This window comes from Mustelus asterias, chromosome 27, assembly GCF_964213995.1.
Source record: "Mustelus asterias chromosome 27, sMusAst1.hap1.1, whole genome shotgun sequence".
Lineage (NCBI taxonomy): Eukaryota > Metazoa > Chordata > Chondrichthyes > Carcharhiniformes > Triakidae > Mustelus > Mustelus asterias.
Window position 1 is genome coordinate 26,028,756 of NC_135827.1, and position 22,151 is coordinate 26,050,906.

At 41.3% G+C, this 22,151-nt stretch overlaps 1 protein-coding gene across 2 annotated transcripts in view; it reads right to left on the minus strand.

Annotated features, from left to right (window-relative positions):
• Window positions 1–6,328: 6,328 nt before the first annotated feature.
• Window positions 6,329–22,151, minus strand: part of snx19b (sorting nexin 19b) — a 167,184-nt gene continuing 151,361 nt past the window's right edge. For both annotated transcript variants that reach the window (XM_078198903.1, XM_078198906.1), the window contains exons 10-12: window positions 18,568–18,655; window positions 8,448–8,572; window positions 6,329–7,218 (exon numbers count right to left, since the gene is read on the minus strand). In XM_078198903.1, coding sequence (XP_078055029.1) covers window positions 8,449–8,572; window positions 18,568–18,655 — 212 coding nt within the window. In that variant the 3' untranslated portion in view covers window positions 6,329–7,218; window position 8,448. The remainder of the gene's footprint in view (window positions 7,219–8,447; window positions 8,573–18,567; window positions 18,656–22,151) is intronic.

The following is a 22,151-nucleotide window of genomic DNA, read 5'->3' on the forward strand; positions in this document are numbered from 1 at the left end:
CTGACACCTGTGGTCTTTGCTGATTAAAGTAAAATGTCCGGTCTGTAAGGAGAGGAAAAGATCTGATCTAAAGCATCTGCTAACATTCTGACATTCCAACTCAGTCACTGTTAAGTTAAAAAAAAATGTTCCCTTGCTATTAAATGTCACATATTCTGCAAGACCTGGCCTATTCACTTAAATGTTAGCATATGGTAATAAACATTCCAAATTCCTTCTTCGCTGTATTTTATGCTTACAGTGTAAAACAAGATGTAATAGTCTAATTGTACAACAAACATCACGAGCAATTTTTTTGTCTCCACTGACTAATTCATGCAGGACTTATCTGCTGTTTTCTTTCAGTCTTGGAATGTGGACGTCACTATCAGATATTGCCCAGTAATCTGGGAAGGCAGTGGTGGACAGCCTTCTTGAATTACCGATGTTAGTTTGAGAGAATTGAGTTATTACCCACAGCAGTTAAGAGTCAACCAGGTTGGTGTCGGACTGAAGTTACAAATGGGCCAGACTGGATCAGGATAACATGGGAACAGGAGGCCATTCAGCCCCTTCAGCAGGTTCTGCCATTCAATTATATCCTGGTTGATCTGTATCTTAACTCCATCTTCCCGGTTTGGTTCCATCTGCCATAATATCTTTGCCTAACAAAAAGATGTATATCGATCCCAGGGCGAAATTCTCCCATGTCACCCCTCTCATTCCCCCCCCCCAGCTGGTTCAATGGTAAATCGGCAGGAGGCCCAAGGATTGGTTTTATGCCAGCGTAAATGGTGCCTGCCATGGCAGATCGAGAAACCTGCTGGAGGCCAGAGTGAACTCTTGCCAATGAGATGCAGATGAAAGCTCAATCGCCAACGCCCGATTCTCTGCGATGCCAGCAGGAATGCACACTGGGACAAAACAACATGGTATGCAGATGTCGGGACTCTTCTGCGCAATGCCCAGAGCTGCTTCTGGGCTTCAGGATGGAGGCCACTGGCAACCCTGAACCCCAGAACTCTAGAGCAATGGGTGGGGGTATTAGTCCAAGCATCTGGATTACTCATCCAGTAATACTGCCACTACACTATTGTATCCCGGTGTTCAGAAAAAAACTGCAGGAGTGTTGGCTTTCAGAATGTCTGTTGAGCCAGAATTCTTTTATTTTCCTGCTTCCTCTGGGTGACATTAAAAGGTATATTACGTTACAGAAATATGTTTTTCATTTTGTGTGTGTATAAAATGTTTCCCTTTCATGTCTAGTTATAATAATTTTGACGCACGTGAAATATTTTGTATATATAAAGTTGCACGAGACAAAAAAGCAGAATAGCTGTCAAACCTTGTTTCATAACTTATCCCTTCTCATTAGATACAGAGAAGACAATAATGCGATGAAACTGAATGAGCAACTCTTGTAACTGATCAAGACATGAGGAGATAGTGTTGTTTAGGGGAGAAAGATTAATACAAATATATAATTACATGAATAAGAAGGACTTGAAGAATTGGTACAAAATAGCTTCGTACGAATGAAAAACATCAGAGTAAATATGTTAGCATTTTAGCTGCCAATTTTGAACCACTAAGAATTTTTTGTAAATTGTTCATCGCACCCCTCATGATAATATGGTTTTCATTATTGCCGGCAATGTTGAGGAAACACTTGATTGTGTCCATTGTCAGTACACATTCCAAGTACAGTTGAGATACGAATTTACAAATACAATCTTTTGAGCTCTCAACTATTCATACCAGAAAGGTCTTGCTTTATGATTGAATTCATTATCATTTGTGATAAGAAATAAAGATGGAAACTGGCAAGCCTATCTCATTATTATCTAACCCAGCCAGGCTTAATAGTTGCTTAGAGGGCAAAAAGACAAACCAAATCTATTTCTTACCCATTTAAAGACAGGACACACCCAATTTTTGGACTTCCAAAATCAGACACTAAACATACCAAGTTAGAATGCTTGGAAGTAAAATGTTATTGCTTTGTTGCATATTCCTTTCGCACCATCTGAAGTACTGGCCTAATATTAAATGTCGGGCCTGATTTTACCAAACCTTTGCACCCAAATTGTGGTAAAGTTGGGCATCGGGCCTGTCCCACGATCTGCACCCGATTCCGATCAGATCGCGGCTTTACCGACACCCGATTCGGGCGCGGGTCCGGTCCGCGCCCGAATCGGGTGGCCCAACGATTTAAATGCATTAGCATGTATTTCAATCGACTTAATGAACCGCGTGCCCAACCCTACCGCCAAATCCCACTTTACCGTCTTCTGGCCCGATCCGGATCCTGGTAAATAAAAGTCTGAAGTCGTCGCTGCAGCTTCCGAAGAGCGGGCTCAGAGCCTGCAACGGCTCTCTGACCCAGGTCATCCTCTGTTTGGTGGGGGGGGGGGGGGGGGGGAGAACCCAGATCATCCTCTGGTCGGGGGGTGGGTGGGGGGGAGGGGGGGTTGGGACCCAGATCATCCTCTGGTCGGAAGGGGGGTCCGCTGCCAGTCTGCGGCTGATCGGTGGGGAGGGGGCGGGGGGTCCGTCGGCACTCTGCAGGCGATCCCTCCTCCCCACCGGAGGAACGAATCCCTCCTGCCGGAGTGGACGTGCGGCCATGCCATCCCACAAAACCTTCAGGATGAAGCGATTCCTCGCTAAGAAGATGAAGCAGAACCGGCCGATTCCACAGTGGATCCACATGAAAACCGGCTACAAGATCAGTACAAGTCCAAGAGGAGACACTGGAGAAGGACCAAACTGGGCCTGTAAAGGGATACACCATCACTGGTACACTACCAGCCACAGCCATCTCTCCCACTCTCTTGCCCCTGCAGGGAAGAGTAATCTGTGACTGGTAGTGTACCAGTGATCGTGTATCCCTTTACAGGCCCAGCTTGGTCCTTCGCCAGTGTCTCCTCTTGGACTTGTACTGATCTTCTAGCCGGTTTTCATGTGGATCCACTGTGGAATCGGCTGGTTCTGCTTCATCTTCTTAGCGAGGAATCGCTTCATCCTGAAGGTTTTGTGGGATGGCATGGCCGCACGTCCACTCCGGCAGGAGGGATTCGTTCCTCCGGTGGGGAGGAGGGATCGCCCGCAGTGGCGGCGGGGCAGCAAACCCCCCCCCCCCCAAACCAGAGGATGATCTGGGTCCCCTGCCCTCCACCCCCCCCCCCCCGACCAGAGGATGATCATCAGAGAGCCGCTCGCTCCGCTTTCGGCTTTTGCGCCCGGGCGCGCTCTGTCAGATTTTTTTTGAACTGCGCATGCGCAGTTCAGAGCTCCGATCGGTCCGCCAGCGCTAAGCCCCACCCACAGCGCGAATCGGACCAGAGCCAGCAAAACGTGTATGGGCGCGCTGCAAAGAGGATTCCAGGCGCGGATCTATTTGACGCCCGGATTCGGCACTTAGACTCAAAATGGTAAAATCAGGCCCGTCTTCTTATCAGATTGCCGTGCAAGATTTGGGAAAAAAAAGTACAGAACTTCGAATCTTCATAATGCTAAGTTGCAACTATTTTCTTAATGGCTCATCATTCACAAATCAAAGTGAATGCAAAACTGTGCAGTGTCCCATTTCTTGAATTATTCTGATAGTCATCACTTATCGGCACTAAACAGAATCCATCTTTTCGAGGAAGCCTTGAACCATTAAAAAAGTGACTCTCAAACCATGTTTGTGGTGGTGCTTGCACAGCGATATGACTTGAAAAGATTTGGCGAAATAAGGATCAGAGAATCTTGCATTCACACTCGCCTTCAAAGTTTTATTCTCTAGAACTTTAATGCACAATATATGCATCATAAATTATAATTATTTTACAAAATTCTACTGTTTAATTCTCCACACATGTCTCTGTAGACAATCAGGTGTGTAAATCATGAAAGTACTATTAAATGCAGATTTTGAGTAGAAACATTTGGATCGATTTTAACTGTTTCCCTGGATGGGGAATGAGTGGCAATGGTTTCACCACCAATTTCACACACTGCTTCATTTTGTTTTCCTTCCTGTTCATTTCAATGGGTGCAGAATTGGTAATCGACCTGCTTTCACCCATTTCCCACCAAGCAGGAGCAGTTAAAACCGACCCCGTTAATTTAACATTAACAAGACAACAATGTTTATGTTTGGCAAATTCACAATTCTTAGAAGCACACAGGTTGAGTTTTACAACTGGGAACTCTCACTGAACACTTAAACATTTGAGACAACAAATAATAGTTATATTATGCAGTGAACATGCAGTGAGTATTTATGCAAACATAGATCAGATCCATGGTTACCCAATAATATTCTGACAGATAACAGAGGTGCTTAACTGATATGTCACTTTGGTGAAACAGAAAGCTTAAAATAGCACCTTGTACATCTGCCAGTATGGATTTCTATTATGTTCAACCAGAAAAGTGCTATGGGATGCACTATAAAGTACTTCAGTTTCTCATCAACTGCAATGCACCACAACAAGATCATCAGATTACAGAACTATATTTATTTCTAACATGATGCTTGAGCTAATTTGCTCCTCTTTAAGCAGGAATCCACTTCTGCAAAAAATCATACAACCTTTTGAAGCCTTTAAGCTGTGGGCTTTAATGTTTCTAACCTCACTATTTACTACTCATTCCAAAGTAACGGGGAATGAACAACATACAGTAAATATATTCTTGGGTCTAAATCTTGTCCATGGACTAATTTCGTCTGGTTCCTGTATTTTCTCAGCGAGACTAATTCAATCGCAGCCATCTAATTTACCGCTGTTGAAATCAGCTCTTGCACTAGGTATATGAGGAGAGACAACCATTAAAACCCCTTGGGCTTGGTGGCCTAGAAAAAGCTACTCCATGAAGGGTGGATTTAGATCAGAAAGCAGCATTTTAACAAAAATCAACTCGCCACACTCGATGAATTTACAGAACTGAGGCTGAAGCCTCTCGGTCTTCAAACTTGGAGCAGGAGAAGAATAGACTGAAAAAGATGGAACTTAGGACAGGGAAGGGGAGCGGGTGAGTGCATGTTAGGAAGAGGGAGTCGGGTGGAATTTGCTGTTCGTAACAGCATGGATCTCTGTGTGCGTGGGAGCCTCAGGTTTTTGTTTCTGGGATTGTGTGTGTGGTGAGGAGGGGGAAAGAGGGGTCTGGCTTTTTTTTTTATGGTGGGGATGGGGGAAATGGAGAATTCTTTCAATTAGCCAGAATTTAGAGATCGCACTTCTGGACTTCATGAAACTCACTGAGACCCTGATGCAGAGCTTGCTGAAGATAGTAATTTAGTATACCAGTTTGGTCTGTCTAACAGCTAATTAATACTCAAAACAGAATGTCATTTTCAAAGCATGTTCTATTTCTAAAGCAAATCGGACACTCATCAACAAAGAACATGATTGGATCAAATGGAAGGACTAACAAAGAATACAGACAATGGTTTAACATGTTGGGCGAGATTCTCTGACCTCTCAGCCGCGTGTTTCCCGCCGGCGGGAGGTGGCGCATTGTTTGCTAAGGTCGGGATTCTCTGGTCCTGCCGCTGTCAATGGGAATTCCCATTGACATCACCCTAGGCCTGTGGGAAACCCGCGGGTGGGAGTGCGCTGCTGGCGGGACTGGAGAATCCCGCTGGCGTGAATGGCCGGAGAATTCCTGCCTATATTTGTGCTTTGATGATGTCCACTGTTTTGATCTTTGTCCAAAAGAGAACGCAGTTTTATTTGTTGGGCCACAAAGGTTACTTATGAAATCTAATGAAGAATCTGTATTGCAATTCTCTTTACTTAACGTACCCTTCTTCCAACTTCAAGTTTATTCACTTACTTTTAAATAACTAATTGATTAAATAAATAAGCAAAAATAACAGGTTTTAACTGTTATATTGAAAGATATATGAACGAATAAAAAAAAGAGGGATAAGAAAAGAGCAACGAGTTCACCTAGCCTGTTCTACCCAGACATGGAATATATTCCATTAGTTTTGGTACAATGAAAAAATCTGCAATACATCTTTAGAAATTGCATAATGTAGCTATAAACCTTCATCCAAACTATTACCGTGGCCAACAGTACAAAATATTTTAATATTTTAGAAGCGGTGAATAATATTAAACACACATCGAATCAAAATGACGTAAAAGTACATTTTGTACTTCAGCCTCTCGACTTAAACATGAAATGTGCAAAATGTACATGTGGGTTCAACAAATTGGAAAACAAAAAATGTAGCAATTGAATAGGACTTCTGTAAATAAAGCTCTCGTTCCAACCGTTTCTCAAAGAAAATAAATTGGAACTTAATTTTGATACCTTCTATCACACCTATGGCCATATTATGGCAAATTAATCACCAAAATACACAGCTCTCAGGCACCATGTTATAACGAGGATGGAGTGTAGCTTTTGTTTCTCCTTGGCTGGGAAATTCATCCAAGCTGCTTCCTTTCCATTGGGGTTACTCCACTTTAAAAGTGCAGTGGATGCTCTGGTTAGCAGCATAAATTAAATTTCAGCCGCACTTCTGTGGAATTCTCACGCAAGCAGAATTCTGAGGAACTTCCTAGCCTCGACACCCAAGAAGTGCTAAGCAATAAGCTCGCATTGTGCTATTCATTATTTGTATCTCTATTTTAGGAATGTTTGAATAAATATTGGTTACTTCTTGCAATTGTGGAGATTGGCCTTGTCAGCACAACCCGTAGTAAAAGCAGCTAAGTTATATGTGGGTAAATTGTTAGGTGGAATGGCCTAGAAGCTCGCTATAGAAACCTATGTCAGAGGTTTTAAAGCATCGAGTGAATCCAGAACCTTGTAAAACTTACCTTTTGGAAAAGTGCTGCTTTCCATTTTACTGCAATATTAAACATTCTAATCATTTTGACTTGCTTTCTAAGTCTTCTCAAAAGCATCTCCACTCCATTTGGGGTGGGCAAGTGCACTTCCCAACAACAGATTCTGGTCATATCTGAACAAAGCTCAAGGCAGGGCAGGACGATGTCTGAACATGCAATTACACACTTTCAATAAATAGCCTATTAATATGTGCTGTCATTTTATGATGTATCTGAAGTTGAAATGTACAGAGTTCAGGCTTGGTGTTGTCCTTGGTGCACGTTGCAGTGCAATAAGATGTCATTCATACTTTGTTCCATCTGATTTCTGGTACTGATGTCCAAGTGATGCTTTTCTGACAAATTTTCTTGGTATTGAGTCACCGCATGGCGATTGGCTCTTACCCTGTTCGAGAGAAAAGGCTACAGATTAATTTGTTCAGGTCTTTTTTTCAACTATTAACAGACAAATGAAATTCTACAGTCCAGAGAAAAGGCCTCATATTTTCAGGATTTACTAGTCTTTAAACAGAAGATGTGCCACCCGAAGAAAATTTGAAGAAATGGAAGGAAGGAAGGGTGGATGGATGGAACTTGTTATAGAAACATAAAAAAACTACAGCACAAAACAGGCCCTTCGGCCCCACAAGTTGTGCCGAACATATCCCTACCTTTTAGGCCTACCTATAACCCTCCATCCTATTAAGTCCCATATACTCATCCAGGAGTCTCTTAAAAGACCCTATTGAGTTTGCCTCCACCACCACTGACGGCAGCCGATTCCACTCGCCCACCACCCTCTGTGTGAAAAACGTCCCCCTAACATTTCCCCTGTACCTACCCCCCAGCACCTTAAATCTGTGTCCTCTCGTAGCAGCCATTTCCACCCTGGGAAAAAGCCTCTGAGAGTCCACCCGATCTATGCCTCTCAACATCTTATATACCTCTGTTAGGTCTCCTCTCATCCTACGTCTCTCCAAGGAGAAAAGTCCGAGCTCCCTCAGCCTATCCTCATAAGGCATGCCACTCAATCCAGGCAACATCCTTGTAAATCGCCTCTGCACCCTTTCAATCTTTTCCACATCCCTCCTGTAATGAGGCGACCAGAACTGAGCACAGTACTCCGAGTGGGGTCTGACGAGGGTTTTGTATAGCTGCATCATTATCCCCGGACTCCTAAACTCAATCCCTCGATTGATAAAGGCCAGCACACCATACGCCTTCTTAACCACCTCCTCCACCTGCGGGGCCGATTTTAGAGTCCTATGGACCCGGACCCCCAGGTCCTTCTGATCCTCTACAGTACTAAGAGTCTTTCCCTTTATATTGTACTCCTTTTCCCTTTATATTGTACTTTACATTGTACAATGGGAAAAATTTAGTTAGAAGTCAGGCCTGCCTTCTTCAAGCAGCTGCCACCATGTTCAGTGATATTAAGGATGAACAGAATCCCTGGGTATTCTTTTGGATTGACTACAAATAGTTGGAAGTAGTGTAGTCAGCTAGCATGGATGATTTCTCATTGGGATAAATGAAGCCTATATTCCGCTGTCTAGAAGGTATGTATTCCCAGGTGGATACAAAGGAACAACCTCACAACTCCACAAACCAAAATGCCAACGAGAGGATATTTACCTCAGACCAGTATTTTCTCAGAACTGCCAGAAGCACAGGCAAGCAAAGACTTTTGGAATTCTTCACTGGAAGCTTCCGGAATCAGGAACTCCAGCAGTAGATCCCAGATGCTGTAAATCAGATGCCTGCAACAGAAAAAAGTTCATACAGATACTACAGTAATATAACAGCATTGGAAAGGAAGAAAGACATTCTCACAGACATCGTTAGAGTAATTTTTTATGACTTAGTGCGGCTGACACAGAACTTCAGGTAAATGGGAACTCAGGTGTGGTGTCAGCTGTCCAATTCACAGCCCCCGTGACGATGTCTATTAAAATTGTTGGATTATCATGTGGGCTAGACATCTTGCAAACCAGGTCTCATCACCAAATGTCTGACAAGCATGAAGATTAGCACCAGGACCACAAAATGATTCTCTGCTCTTCCACAGGGTGTACTGCTAAAGTGCTCACAAATCACGCACAAACGTATGGAATCACTCACTAATACTAAAAGCTACTCAGAATTGATAATAAAAAATGTCGAGAAATGGAAAAAAAAAGAATGGAAAATAGCTTCAGCGCTACACTTTTCAGCTGGTCTGTTTGTCCTGCCGGTGTTCAATTATTTCATGGCTGATCTGTACCTCAACTCAAATTATCCATCTCTGCACTATGTCGCTTGATGCTCTTACCTATGAATTTGGACTGGGATTTGTATGAAGGCATGCATTCTAATTTCACAACTGAATTGTCTACTCTAACTTTAAGAATTAGCCTTCTTGTTCTGCATTATCCTTCCAGAGTCAGTAGTTTCTCTGTATCTGTGTTAGCAAATCCTTTTGTTATTTTAAACACCTTGCTTTGATCATTTCTCAATCTTCCATACTCAAGCAAATGCAACCCAAGTTTATGTAGCCTGCTTCCTAATCATCATGTAAGCCCTGTTTCATTCTGGTGAATCTGTACTGCAGCCTCCTCCAAGAGCAATATATCCTTCCTGAGGGTCAGTGCATCGAATTGAACAGGTTCGATAAAACCAAAGCATAATTTTCTTTCATTTGTACTTCAGCCCCATTGAAATAAAGATCAACATTCTATTAGCCTTTCAATTACTATTATATCTGTCCACCAGCTTTTTGAAATCTGTGTGAGGGCGGCATGGTGGCACAGAGGTTAGCACTGATGTCTCACAGTGCCAGGAACCTGAGTTCAATTCCGGCCTCAAGTGACTGACTGTGTGGAGTTTGCACGTTCTCCCTGTGACTGTGGGGGTTTCCTCCGTGTGCTCCAGTTTCCTCCCACAGTCCAAAGATGCGCAAGTTAGATGGATTGGCCATGTAAATTGTCCCTTAATGTCAGGGGGATTAGCAGCGTATAATACGTGGGGTCACGGGGATAGGGCCTGGGTGGGATTGCTGTTGGTGCAGGCCTGATGGGCCGAATGGCCTCCTTCTGCATGGTAGGGATTCTATGCATTCATGGATTTTTCTACAGATCTTAGTTTCTCACTCTCCAGAAAACACTGCTTTGTCCTTCTTGGGTCCAAAGTGGATGACCTCACATTTGCCACATTTAACTCTAGCATTAGAATTTTATCCAAACACTTCATTTTTCTATGGACATTTTCAATTGAGCGCTATGTTTTCCCCAGAATTTATTTGGCTGGCAAGTAAAAATAGAACTATCATTTGTCAAGTGTAACCCACACAAAAGAAAATCCATTGTGTGTAGGAAAAATATCCAAAGAATCAGCTAACTTTGCTGAAAACTGCATCAATAGACTGAACTCTGGGAAATAAATGGGGCAATAGGAACTGAACCATTAAGGCTTATATCGACAAAGTGTTTCTTATTATTACTGGGAGAGATAAGTCATCGTGGTCACAGCTTCAGAGACAGTATGTAAATTACTCTTTATCTGAAATTGTGTAAGACTCTTGTTTTAAAAAAGCATGAGAACTTAGAAGTCAAATTACACCATGGCATAATTGGATATTGATGTTTTAGTAAGCTGTCATTGGAACTACCAAATATGGCTATTTCAGGTGACTGTTATCAAAAGTAGTTCTTCAAACATGTGTCCCTCAGATTGGTCAATGAAACTGAAGTGTTTTCTTTGAAAATTAAAGATATATGGGGTGGTGTTTTGAGACACAGAAAAAAAAGTTTGTGTGGTTTTTACAGTAGTAACATTGGCAGCAGTTTGTGATAGAAATGTATCCAAAGATTTAATTCATTTAATATGTATTATTCACTGGATCCAGTAAATGTAAAAGTGTCTCTCTTTAAAAAGAGGAAAATCCATATCTGGATAAAATCACCCCGCATCCTCTAATAAGGCGGTGTAATAGGTTACAGAGGTAATTTCTTCCACTATACCAGCCAGATAGAGGCAGCGATAACCGTGTAACTTAATTGTATGTTTTCCCTCAAAGAAAATTAAAGTCAGCAAGTGCAGAAGATGAATTTATCCAGCCCAACCGATTGGAAAGGAATGGATATCACATTGCTGGCTGGAGAATGGACAGGGTATCTCAAAGGATAAACACACCATCAGAAGAAAGTGTGGCAACCAGCTCAACTTGAGGTTGTGTAAGTTCTGGAACATTGCAAACTATGAACATACAGGCTTTATCAGAACAGCTGTCCAATGCTGTTAACTTGTCATCTATCCAACAATCTATTCATAAATTAACCCCACCAAGTTGTACCTTGATTCCAATTGTATGAACAGGAAATCAATTATTGCTGAACTACCACGACATAACTGAGCTGCCATTGCAATTTCTGTTATCCATTACATCATATCTACTATATAATTGAATATACCATGTCCAAGTTTAGAAGTTAATTCCAATCATGACATTAATAAAGATTTGTGAGTACATAAAGTTATCATCTAGCTTCTTTGATGATTTAGCAAGAAGGAATTCAGCAGTAGCTTGTGCAAATCCTATTTGGAAAGTGTAATCTAACTATTAGTGTAAATTGGTTGATGTACGGGTGTTCAGTAAGCCAAAGTTGGGCATCATTAACTCCAAGCGTAGGGCGGGTGATAAACCCCTGATGGTTCCTTGAGTAGTTAGAATGAAGGGGGTAAAGGTTCCTCTTGTTTCCTTAATAAATAACCTTGCAAGGATACAATCCCAGTAATTTCCATGAATGCATTTTTCTAAGTCTCAAATTCTGAAATACAATTCCATCTCCAATTTGGTTTAGACTAGACAGAGCCATTCTATAATTTACATGCAGAATTTCTGTACAGAAAGACAAGAGCAATAATTTAAACGGAACTGAACGTGATCAGATAGTGTCAGGGTATAGACTGATGGAAACAGTACTGACGAACTTCAAACGCACTCTGAAGTATAACATACAAGCCTTCTAGTGTCTGTTCTTTCTGCTGAATCATCACCCTCCAGCTAACTTTCATCAAAATCTCATACTGGCCTGTTAAACTACATTTAGTCTGGCTCTGGATAATCTAAACTAGATGCAACTAATCACACTCTCCCCTTCCCAAGGGGTTACTCAGAGAGCTAGCCAAAGTTAATTAATGCCCATTTCAGCTTCGAGTTATCTACTCCCCCTTCCTCTTGATGCAAGTGTTGAGCTTTTATTCTTGGAGCCATTTGGAGATTCATGTCAGAAAGACGCATTAACTTGATGTGAATCTTCTGCTCCAAAGCCGTGTTCATTTTCAAAGAACCAGCACTTTGCAGTGCAAGTGTTTACAAAACTGCAACTGTCAATATACAGTCCCAATCTACAGCCTATTCATTCGTCTCTGATGGAGTTGTTTACCTTAATACGGATTATTTTAGATGGTGTTAAATATATCAATATTTATAAGAGGATTTCAAAACTTCTGATACTCAAAGGTTACTTAAAATCAGATAGCAAAAATGAACCACAGTGCTGAATACAGAGACTACAGAATACTGCTATCATCTTTCCTAGCCTTACACAATCTGCAACTGTGAGAGGACACAAGAGGTCTGTTCTTATGCCATCACCAATGGTGCTATTAACGTAAAATAGGGCACAAGGGAAGCCTGAGCATAATTCCACCCTCTTCTTCACAATGAATCAGGTGTATTTAAGGACCTTGGTCACATCAGCTAGGTAATCCAAACTGTTAAGAAGTCATATGGATTAAAGCTCTCTCAACAGAACCATAGAATCCCTACAGTGCAGAAGGAGGCCGTTCGGCCCAATGAGCCTGCACCGGCGACAATCCTATTCAGGCTTCATCCCCGTAGCCTCACGCAATTACCCTGCTAATCCCCCTGACACTGAGGAGCAATTTAGCATGACCAATCAACCTAACCCGCACATTTGATTTGATCTGATTTATTATTGTCACACGTATTAGCATACAGTGACAATAGTAAATCTTTGGACTGTGGGAGGAAACCAGAGCACTCAAAGGAAACCCATACAGACATGGAGAGAACGTGCCAGACAGGCAGTTACCCAAATCCGGAATTGAACTTGGGTCCCAGGTGTTGTGAGGCAGCAGTGTTAACCACTGTGCCGCCCACAATAGAATTCTTCACTTCAGCAGCAGCCTATATTGTTTAAGCTCTGCAATGAAAGTATTGGTTTGGAGCCCGTGGCCATTTGCTGATTTATCTGTAAAAGGTATGTTTCCCAAAACTAAGGAAGAACACACACGTCTTATGAACTGAACTGCAGCTTCTGTGACATAAAGCTCACTTACATTTCATACTTATCAACACTAATTAAAAGATTTGCCATTTTCAATCTTAGAGATATAAGTCTCTGCAAAGATGTACTGTACTAATTTTGATAGTTAGTGTCAGCATTAAGACTGCCAGGGTTCACTGTAAAGTTACTCTTCTTTTCCCGAACAAATTTTAGCCCCAAGTACAAGAGAACGATCCAATTATTGCTCTGATGTGACAGTCGCAAGATGTTCTCGAAATCTGATAATTATCAAGCATTGGCCAAAATTGCACTGTAGAATAGTGTACAGGAGTTTGATGAAGACTCTTAACTCTTTACACTTAAGATTCTCAGTGAAAGAGGACATTTGATCCAATCAGTCTGGCTTGGAGGCAAAGACAATACCCAGAGGTAGAAAGACTGTATTCTAACCCACTACAAAAGTGAAATACATTTTAATTTACTCGAATTTGAAGAGTAAAGTTCATCGAGCACAGAGCTGAATTTTATAAAATCCAGCCATATTAATAGAAACTTGTGAAATTGGTCTGTCTTTTAAGTCTTCGAAGAAAATCTGAAGAAAATAAAATATAGTCATGATTTATTCTGGATGTGGCACACAAATGCTACCGCAGTCCTCAAAGATTTAGAAACAATAAAGCAGATTTGTCCCATATGCTACAGTTAGGTTGAAGAGAGAGGTGTGTGTGAAATCTTGACAGTTCCTGGAATACAACTGAGTTTCAGCTTCAATCCAAATAAAAACTGAAGTATTTTCGATTAAAATACAATACAGTGAAATACTGAAGATTTGAACATCATGCCAAGCGCTTGCTGTAAATGACGTCCAACTCTCAGATTTAATTGGTATTTGGATTTCTTTCCAAGACTGGTGGATACTATCCAAAAAGATTAAAATGACTTTATATATGAGCATAGTTTATATATGCATGCAGTCACTCAGGAAGCCATGTTAATAAGATGGGGAAGCAAGATGAAAATAACTGAAAAGCAATTATATGTCAGTGTGTTAGCAACAGTTTGCACAAAGATCAATTTTATAGATAGATTTTCCTAATTCTAGTAGATGTAAATACCAGGTTGCCCTGGTATCAATATTTAAATTCAAGGCACCTTGTGTAATTAAAATAAATAACTTGGCTTTACTTTCAATGCCTGCCAGTCTATCGGGGAGTGGGAGAGGGCAGGGGGGAAGCCAGCCACACCTTGTCGATATTCTGGTAGTCGGTTTAATAGGCTCACAGTGCCAGGGAACCGGGTTCAATTCCCAGCTTGGGTCACTGTCTGTGTGGAGTCTGCACGTTCTCCCCGTGTTTGCGTGGGTTTCCTCCGGATGCTCTGGTTTCCTCCCACTGTCCAAAAGACGTGCTGGTTAGGTGCATGGGCCATGCTAAATTCTTCCTCAGTGTACCCGAACAGGTGCCAGAGTATGACGACTAGGGGATTTTCACAGTAACTTAATTGCTGTGTTAATGTAAGCCTACTTGTGACACTAATAAATGTACTTTAAAACTTTAAACTTTAATAGCTTCATTGGGCAGAGATGTAGAAATAGGTCAGAAATACGTTCTTCTATAATGAAAGGTGTTGGTAATGTAAGGTAACAAAAAAATAGACTGGGAAATGTTTAAACTGTCGAGTTGCAAACTCCATTTGGCTAAAAAGGTGATTTTCACATAAACCCAAGAACAAACGCATAATAAATGTCCTTTGCATCCCAGAGCACCAAAATGCATTGCAAAGACTTAGTGCTTGAACATTTACTGTTTACTTTAGATAGTGAGCTTATGAAACAATTTATTGCTCAAGGTGAAGATGATGGACTTCAGCAACTTAAATCATAAACTTGCTTGAGCTACAAAAGAGTGTTTTAAATTGTATTAAAAGAGGGCTGTGTCAAATATTCTGTTCAGATGAGCTTTCATTGTTTACAACTTCTGTTGTTTGAGAAATTGTATTTTTTTTTCTTGGGATGTACTTGAAATTGGTCTAGAGTTCTAACAATCCTAAATAAATAAAAATAAAAAATCTCATCGCATCCCTACAGTACAGAAGGAGGTCATTCGGCCTGTCGAGTCTGTACCAACCATAATCCCACCCTGGCCCTATTCCCGTAACCCCACACATTTATCCTACTAATCCCCCTGACGTTAGGGTCAATTTAACATGGCCAATCAACCGAACCCGCACAGCTTTTGAGTGTGGGAGGAAACCGGAGCACCCAGAGGAAACTCACGCAGTGACGGGGAGAATGTACAAACTCCAGTGTGACGCGCCGCACCTTTGGGAACCACTGCTCTGCACAGTGCTGGAGTGGGCATATTTTGATAGATAAGTAGAAGGGGCAGGAGCAGAGTCAAACAACATGGTGAAACTGCAACTGTTACGTTGTGTATTAATGATTATGCAGTATTTTGATAGGTGTTTTAAAACAGATCTATGAGGGGTGGAGTCTCTAACCAATAGAATTGCTTGGGACACACTTAGTAAGAGTAAAGTTACTGTGGCTTTCTACATTGTGGCTAGTCCAAAGATCACAGTAGGTTGATTTCAGGTGACAATAAGTTGTTTTTGTGTTGCCACCCCAATCACACTGGAAATTAGGGCAGTAGAGAGATTGAAATTGGGCCCTTTATTTCTTGCTTTATTAAAATGATCAGCTATGAATTCTGCACAGATTTGACTGAATCATTCCCACCATGTAAAATTAGGCTCATACACGCCTATAGTTTGGATGAGTGTGATTCGTTAGGTGAGGTGAGGGAAGTTGACAAGTATCCTGTGGTTCTCTGACCCGTTTTATTTTGTGAACAGGATCTTCAACTGCAAGAGCTAGTTCACATATTTTTTGGACTAAAGGCCAGACAGGACAACATCTTATTCACTGCAATTTTAAGTTGCCCTACATGCTAAAATATAATGAAGCACTTTTTTAAAAACAAAATGCTTTATATTTGGTGTACAGAATCAAGAAACAAATTGCCAATCTTACAGGAGAGAAACCCCTAAAGATTACATCCCTTCTCCCCACCCCATACAACGTCCACCCTGTACTGGCTACCTGACACAGAGGAGTTCAGTCAATGAAAATACAAAAAAATTACATGTCAGAGTGTTCCATATATTTGTATGATAATCAACACCTTTAAAAATGATTAATCTCAAAACCATTATGATACATTATGAATTTCATAAAGCTAGATTGACTGTGTTACGTGGAGAACTAAATTTCAAATTTGCATTGTTCCTGTAAAATTTTGTTCCCAAGCTTCGCTTGTTATTGAGTTATTTCTAAACCTGAAATTGGATAGCAGGTGAAGGAATCGGAATCGTAGCAGTTGAGTACTTAACTGTGAGATCAGTTCCAGTAAAACAAAAGTACAACCTCGTGTTTTGACTTCTATTTAAATGTGGGTGGCTTGTGGAAAGTGATGAAGTACACCATCTAAGTGTTCTCTGTAGAGTAACCTTATCCATTGGCAGTCCCTCTCTGCTGTTAGGTACTGTATCAAATATCCACCAGGACCTTTCAGCTCAAAGAATTATTTCCACTGCTGGAAAAGCAAACTTCCTGCCTGGACATCATCCTCTTCCTTTCTTTCCCTGATGGTTATAGTGCTCCAAAATTTCTTGAATCACTTTAAAAGTAGTGAAGAATGGGCATTCTTAAAAACCACAAGTCTCAGGGACTTAAAGATCTTTATAACACTGCAGTTTATTTTTATTGCAATGCTTTTGAGTTTTGGTTGGCAAAATCTAAAAATGCACCTGACTCTTATTTTTCAATTCCTTCAATAAATTGTGATTTTTTTTGCAAAATTGATTGCGCGGTTTGACAGGAATTTGTTTGACTTTGTCTCAAACGTTGATGCCAAAATGTACCCAGAGCTCTTTATAACACTTCTCACAATAGTGTACATTAAACCATGCATTTTGGTTGAGAAGGGCGGCACGGTGGCACAGTGGTTGACGCTGCTGCCTCACAGCGCCAGGGACCCGGGTTCAATTCCTGACGTGGGTTACTGTCTGTGTGCAGTTTGCACGCTCTCCCCATGTCTGCGTGGGATTCCTTCAGGTGCGCCTGTTACCTCCCACACTCCAAAGACGTGCAGGTTAGGTGGATTGGCCATGCTAAAATGCCCCTTAATATCAGGGGGACTAGTGGGTAAAATACTTGGGGTTACGGGGATAGGGCCTGGATGGGATTGTTGTCAGCACAGGCTCGATGGACTGAATGGCCTCCTCCTGCACTGTCAGGATTCTATGATTCTAAGTCAAATGGGGGTCTTGCCTCACGGTTCAGGTGGCTCCAAAGAATTTAAAGATATTTTCCCAATGTCACCATCAATATTAATCAATCCTTTGCCAACATTAAAACAGATTTACTCAATAGTTATTGCATTTGCAGTTTGTGAATTGTAACTGTGTGCAAATTTGTTGGTATGTTTGCCTACCCTTCACAAAAAGGTCCATGGCCATAAAGTGCTTGGAGAAGTCTTGCTAACAAAACGGTTCTGTGTAAATGCAGTCCCTCTAACAAAGGAAAAGCAGTGAAAATTCAACTAGACTGTCTGACTCATGCTGCAGACTGTAGGCAGGCTCTCAAGGTCCTGCGTTGCTTGTGGTTGCGTAGCACAGCCATCTGAAGCAACCTCAGTGAAAGCTCAGCAGCCTTCCATCTCACAAGTTTTAGCCATGGAGGATGCACTTCGTAGGAGCACTTCAACAGGTTAAAAACAAAATGCATGCAAAACAGTACCAGCAGTTGCACAAGGCTGATAGGTAATTACCTGTTAAATAATAGGCGCAGGTGAAATTGAGCTGTTGAATACCTTTTTCCCTGTATAACAACATTGTAAATTCATTAACAAGGAACTTATTTGAACCAGTTTTTCTCCCAATGTTATGGGGGTTGACTGTAACATTAGAATTCATTTTAATTCTAAGAGAACGTTTCAGTCCAAGTGGATTGTTTAAATTATTTCATGGGATGCGAGTGCCATGGGCAAGGCAACAGAAAGTGACCATCCTTAACTGCTCTTGAGAAGGTGATGGTGAACAGCCTTCTTGAACTGCTTGCTACAATCCATTTGATTTAGATGCACCCTGATGTCCCCATCAATACTCAACCAGTCCTTTGCCAACAACATTGGAACAGATTTACTCATTTGCTGTTTGTGGATTCTAGCTGTATGCAAATTTGCCGACCCTTTGCAAAGAAAACCTTTGACCATTAGGTGCTTTGGGAAGTCTTACCAACTGAACGGTGTGATAGAAATGCAGTCCCTCTGTTAGGGAGTTCCAAGTTTTTGACCTAGCAACAGTGAAGGAACAGCGACATTGTTCCAAACCAAGATGGTGTGTGTTTACGCAAAACTTCAGGAAAAACTGAACACTGCAAAGCTTGAATTCTATATTGCACCAACCTGTTAATCATTGGTTCTTGCAGGGACTCCAGCACTAGCTGCCAACTTTTTTTGTAACCCTCCTCACCAAGAATTTCGGGAACCAGAGCTGTCAGAATATAATAGGAAAGGATTATCAAAAGACATGTAACTGGGCCTTAATTAGGTTACTTCTGCTCCAAAGAAAACATCAATTAAAATGTTGGTGATCTTTCAGTGAAAGCAAATACATGATTGGCAAAGATTCTTCACGGTTCTGGGCCTCATGATCTGAAACTTTCACCCGCATGAACATTTTGAATTTAATGCTTATGAAACTTCTCTTCCTGTGCGAAGAAAGTTTTGTACATACAAAAAGATTTTCAAAAACTGATGGATCCACCAATGTTGCCCATAAAAATCTGAAAATACTCGGATTGGAGGGTGGCACGGTGGTTAGCACTGCTGCCTCACAGCTCCAGGGACGCGGGTTCAATTCCGGCCTCGGGTGACTGTCTGTGTAAACTCTGCACGTTCTCCCCGTGTCTGCGTGGGTTTCCTCCAGCTGGTCCTGTTTCCTCCCACAGTCCAAAGATGTGCGGGTTAGGTGGATTGGTCATGCTAAATTGCTCTTTAGTGTCAGGGGGACTAGCAGGGTAAATACGTGGGGTTATGGGGATAGGGCCTGGGGTGGAATTGTTGTCAGTGCAGGCTCGATGGGCCGAATGGCCTCTTTCTGCACTGTAGGGATTCTATGATTCAGCATTTAATGATAAATTTGCACATGTGCAAAGAGAGTAAATTAGCTGTGGGTTGAATTTATATCCAGCATCGATATTTCATGATTGAGCTAAGTAAAAGGGCACTTCTGCCACCCAAATCCTTCCAAATCCTCATTATCAAAGATCTGCATTTGTATCTGTGAGTAAACTATCTTTCTAAATAGGAGCAGAGAAAAATGTTGGTATTCCAATCCACTATATCCAGTAAGATACAACACTTATGAAGCAAATGGGATCATTATAATGAGTTAACTGATGTGAAAAATTGAATTAAACAATGCTAAACATGCTGAGCTTTTACTCAAAAGCATTTCTGGTTTTCTCTGCAATTGTGCTTATCTTCCTATTCGGAAGGTAGTGGTGCATGATGAATAAAGTGCCTCAGGAATGAATGACTCCCCAGAGTGTCACCAAAGTGGTTATTCTCCTCAAATGACATTGGATAGTAAATAAGACATCTGTGAGGCCATTAATGCTGAGCCAGATCAGGCCTGGTCAGCCTGATTAGATTCTCATACAATATCCATGGACCCTGCTTTCAACAGGGGTAACAAACAAAATCTTTGCCCTCCATAAATGAGTGTAGTCAATGCTGGTAACTGGATCAGGAGAATTGGGTAGGAGCAGTCACCAGGAAAGGATGGCAGGAGGCAGCTGAATGAACACAAAAGTTATTTCACAGATGTTATTGGTGCAGCTTCACACTTCAACTACCCAATATATTAGATTTATTCCTAACTACCAATTATCCTTTCACTGAGGTTCCAAGCACATATGTGGCGTAAATGTTACTTGCCACTTGTCAGCCCAAGCCTGAACGTTGTCCAAATCTTGTCGCATATGGACATATTCTGCTTCAGTGGATAGTCCCTCCTGCCCTTGCTCCACCACCCCGGCCTTGCTATCTTGGACAGTCCCTCTCACCTTACCCCTTCAATTCAACTCTTTTGTCCATGCTTGGACTAAGGCTTTAAGGAGGTCAGGAGCAGAATGTTGGGTCAGTGAAATAAAAAAAGTGATTTCTGTTGCTTTATAAATTACTCGGAAATATAAAATAGACCATCAAGTGACCATAGCAGAGAATAGTGAAAGATTATGGCTGAAATGTTATCACCGTTCATGCCGGCGGGATTTTCCCATCCCACTGCAGTGAACTGAGACTTGGATGGGCACCAAATTCTCCAACCTCACTGCAGCAGGAGCGAGGTTTGAACGGTCGGTAAGATCATACCCAATGAATTTTGTGCTTGGAAACATCAAATGTCATCCCAATGCTGTAATCGATGGTGAACATTCTATATATCCAGTAACCAGCATTTTAATTTCACAAGACTCTGTATTCCCAGTGATTCTCTTTGTTTTAAGGTCAACAATTGGATTTCATGCAAACATCAGCAGGCAAAAAGCATAGCTTCACAATCACACATCAAAGAACAAAGGGAATATCAATTCAAAGCATTCCTTTATTTAGAATTCTATCGCCCCCGTTTATGTGCTGCAACTGTCAAGGTTTGGAACACCTTAAATTACGGGGTGTAATATTTATTCAAATCTCAATAACTGTAATTTGTCAAATGAAACATGCCATTTCCAGCCCCTAAAAATCTTAATTGTTCAGTAAAAGAGCAAATTAGAAAGAACTATCAAAAACAATGACAGTCATAAAACAACACTTCATTAGGAGGGGGGAAAAAACAAGTTCTTAGTCACAGTCTTCTACCATCAGAGCAGTATTTCTAGGTATTTATTGCTGGAACCCTTCTTGCAAAACACAGTATTATTCAGAAAAGACAGCAATCGACACATAACAACAAAACTGGGCATTTCTTAAAATGCAGATATTGTAAACTTAGTGCACCAAATGCATCATGATCATTATGTACCATTGCTGTACTTTCTTACTTACATGGCATTTTATATATTGCTTCATCTGTTTTATCTTCTCACAGAATGATTACATATTCAAGGAGACAATGCAGCCCATTGAGTCCACGCTGGCTTGCAGCAAGAGCAATTTAGCTAGTTCTATTTCCCCACCCTTTCCCTGTAGTCCTGCAAATTCGTTTCGCTTCAGGTGCTTAAAGTCATGATTGAATCTCCCTCCACCACATTCTAAGGCAGCACATCCTAGACCCTAGCCATTTTTAGTGCATAGAATGGTTTTCCTTGTGTCACCTTTGGTTCTTTTGCCATTCCCCTTAAATCTGTATCCTCCGTTTTATCGACTATTTTTTCCTCTATCTACTCTGCCTAGACCCCCTCATGATTTTGAACATCTCTATCAGATTTCCTCTCAACCTTCTCTTCGCTAAGGATAACAACCCTAGCTTCTCCAATTTATACCCCATTCGTGGAATCCTTTCTGCACCTTCTCTGAAGCCTTCAAATCCTTCCTAAAGTGTGTGACGAGAATTGGACACAGCACTCTAGTTGAGGCTGAATCAATGTTTTATAAAGCCAAAAGAGAAAATACTGGAAAATCTCAGCAGGCCTGGCAGCATCTGTTAAGGAGAGAAAAGAGCTGACGTTTCGAGCCCAGATGACCCTTTGTCAAAGCTAAAAGGCATTGAAAGTGGGAGATATTTATCTGGTTGATTCTGAGACCATCTGATAAAATTTCACAGATAATGAGCTGTGAAGGTTCTGCAAAATGTTTTTACCATTTCAAAGACTTGTATTTTCCTTCTGCATTTTCAAGCATGATTGTTGACAAGCATACAGATGATATTTTACAATACTTTGTTCCCCTTCTTCAATGCATCATACAACAAGTTCTTCAAATATTTTTGCAGATGGGAAGATAAAAAAAACCCAAGAATCTATAATAGTAGTGTTTTTTAAATA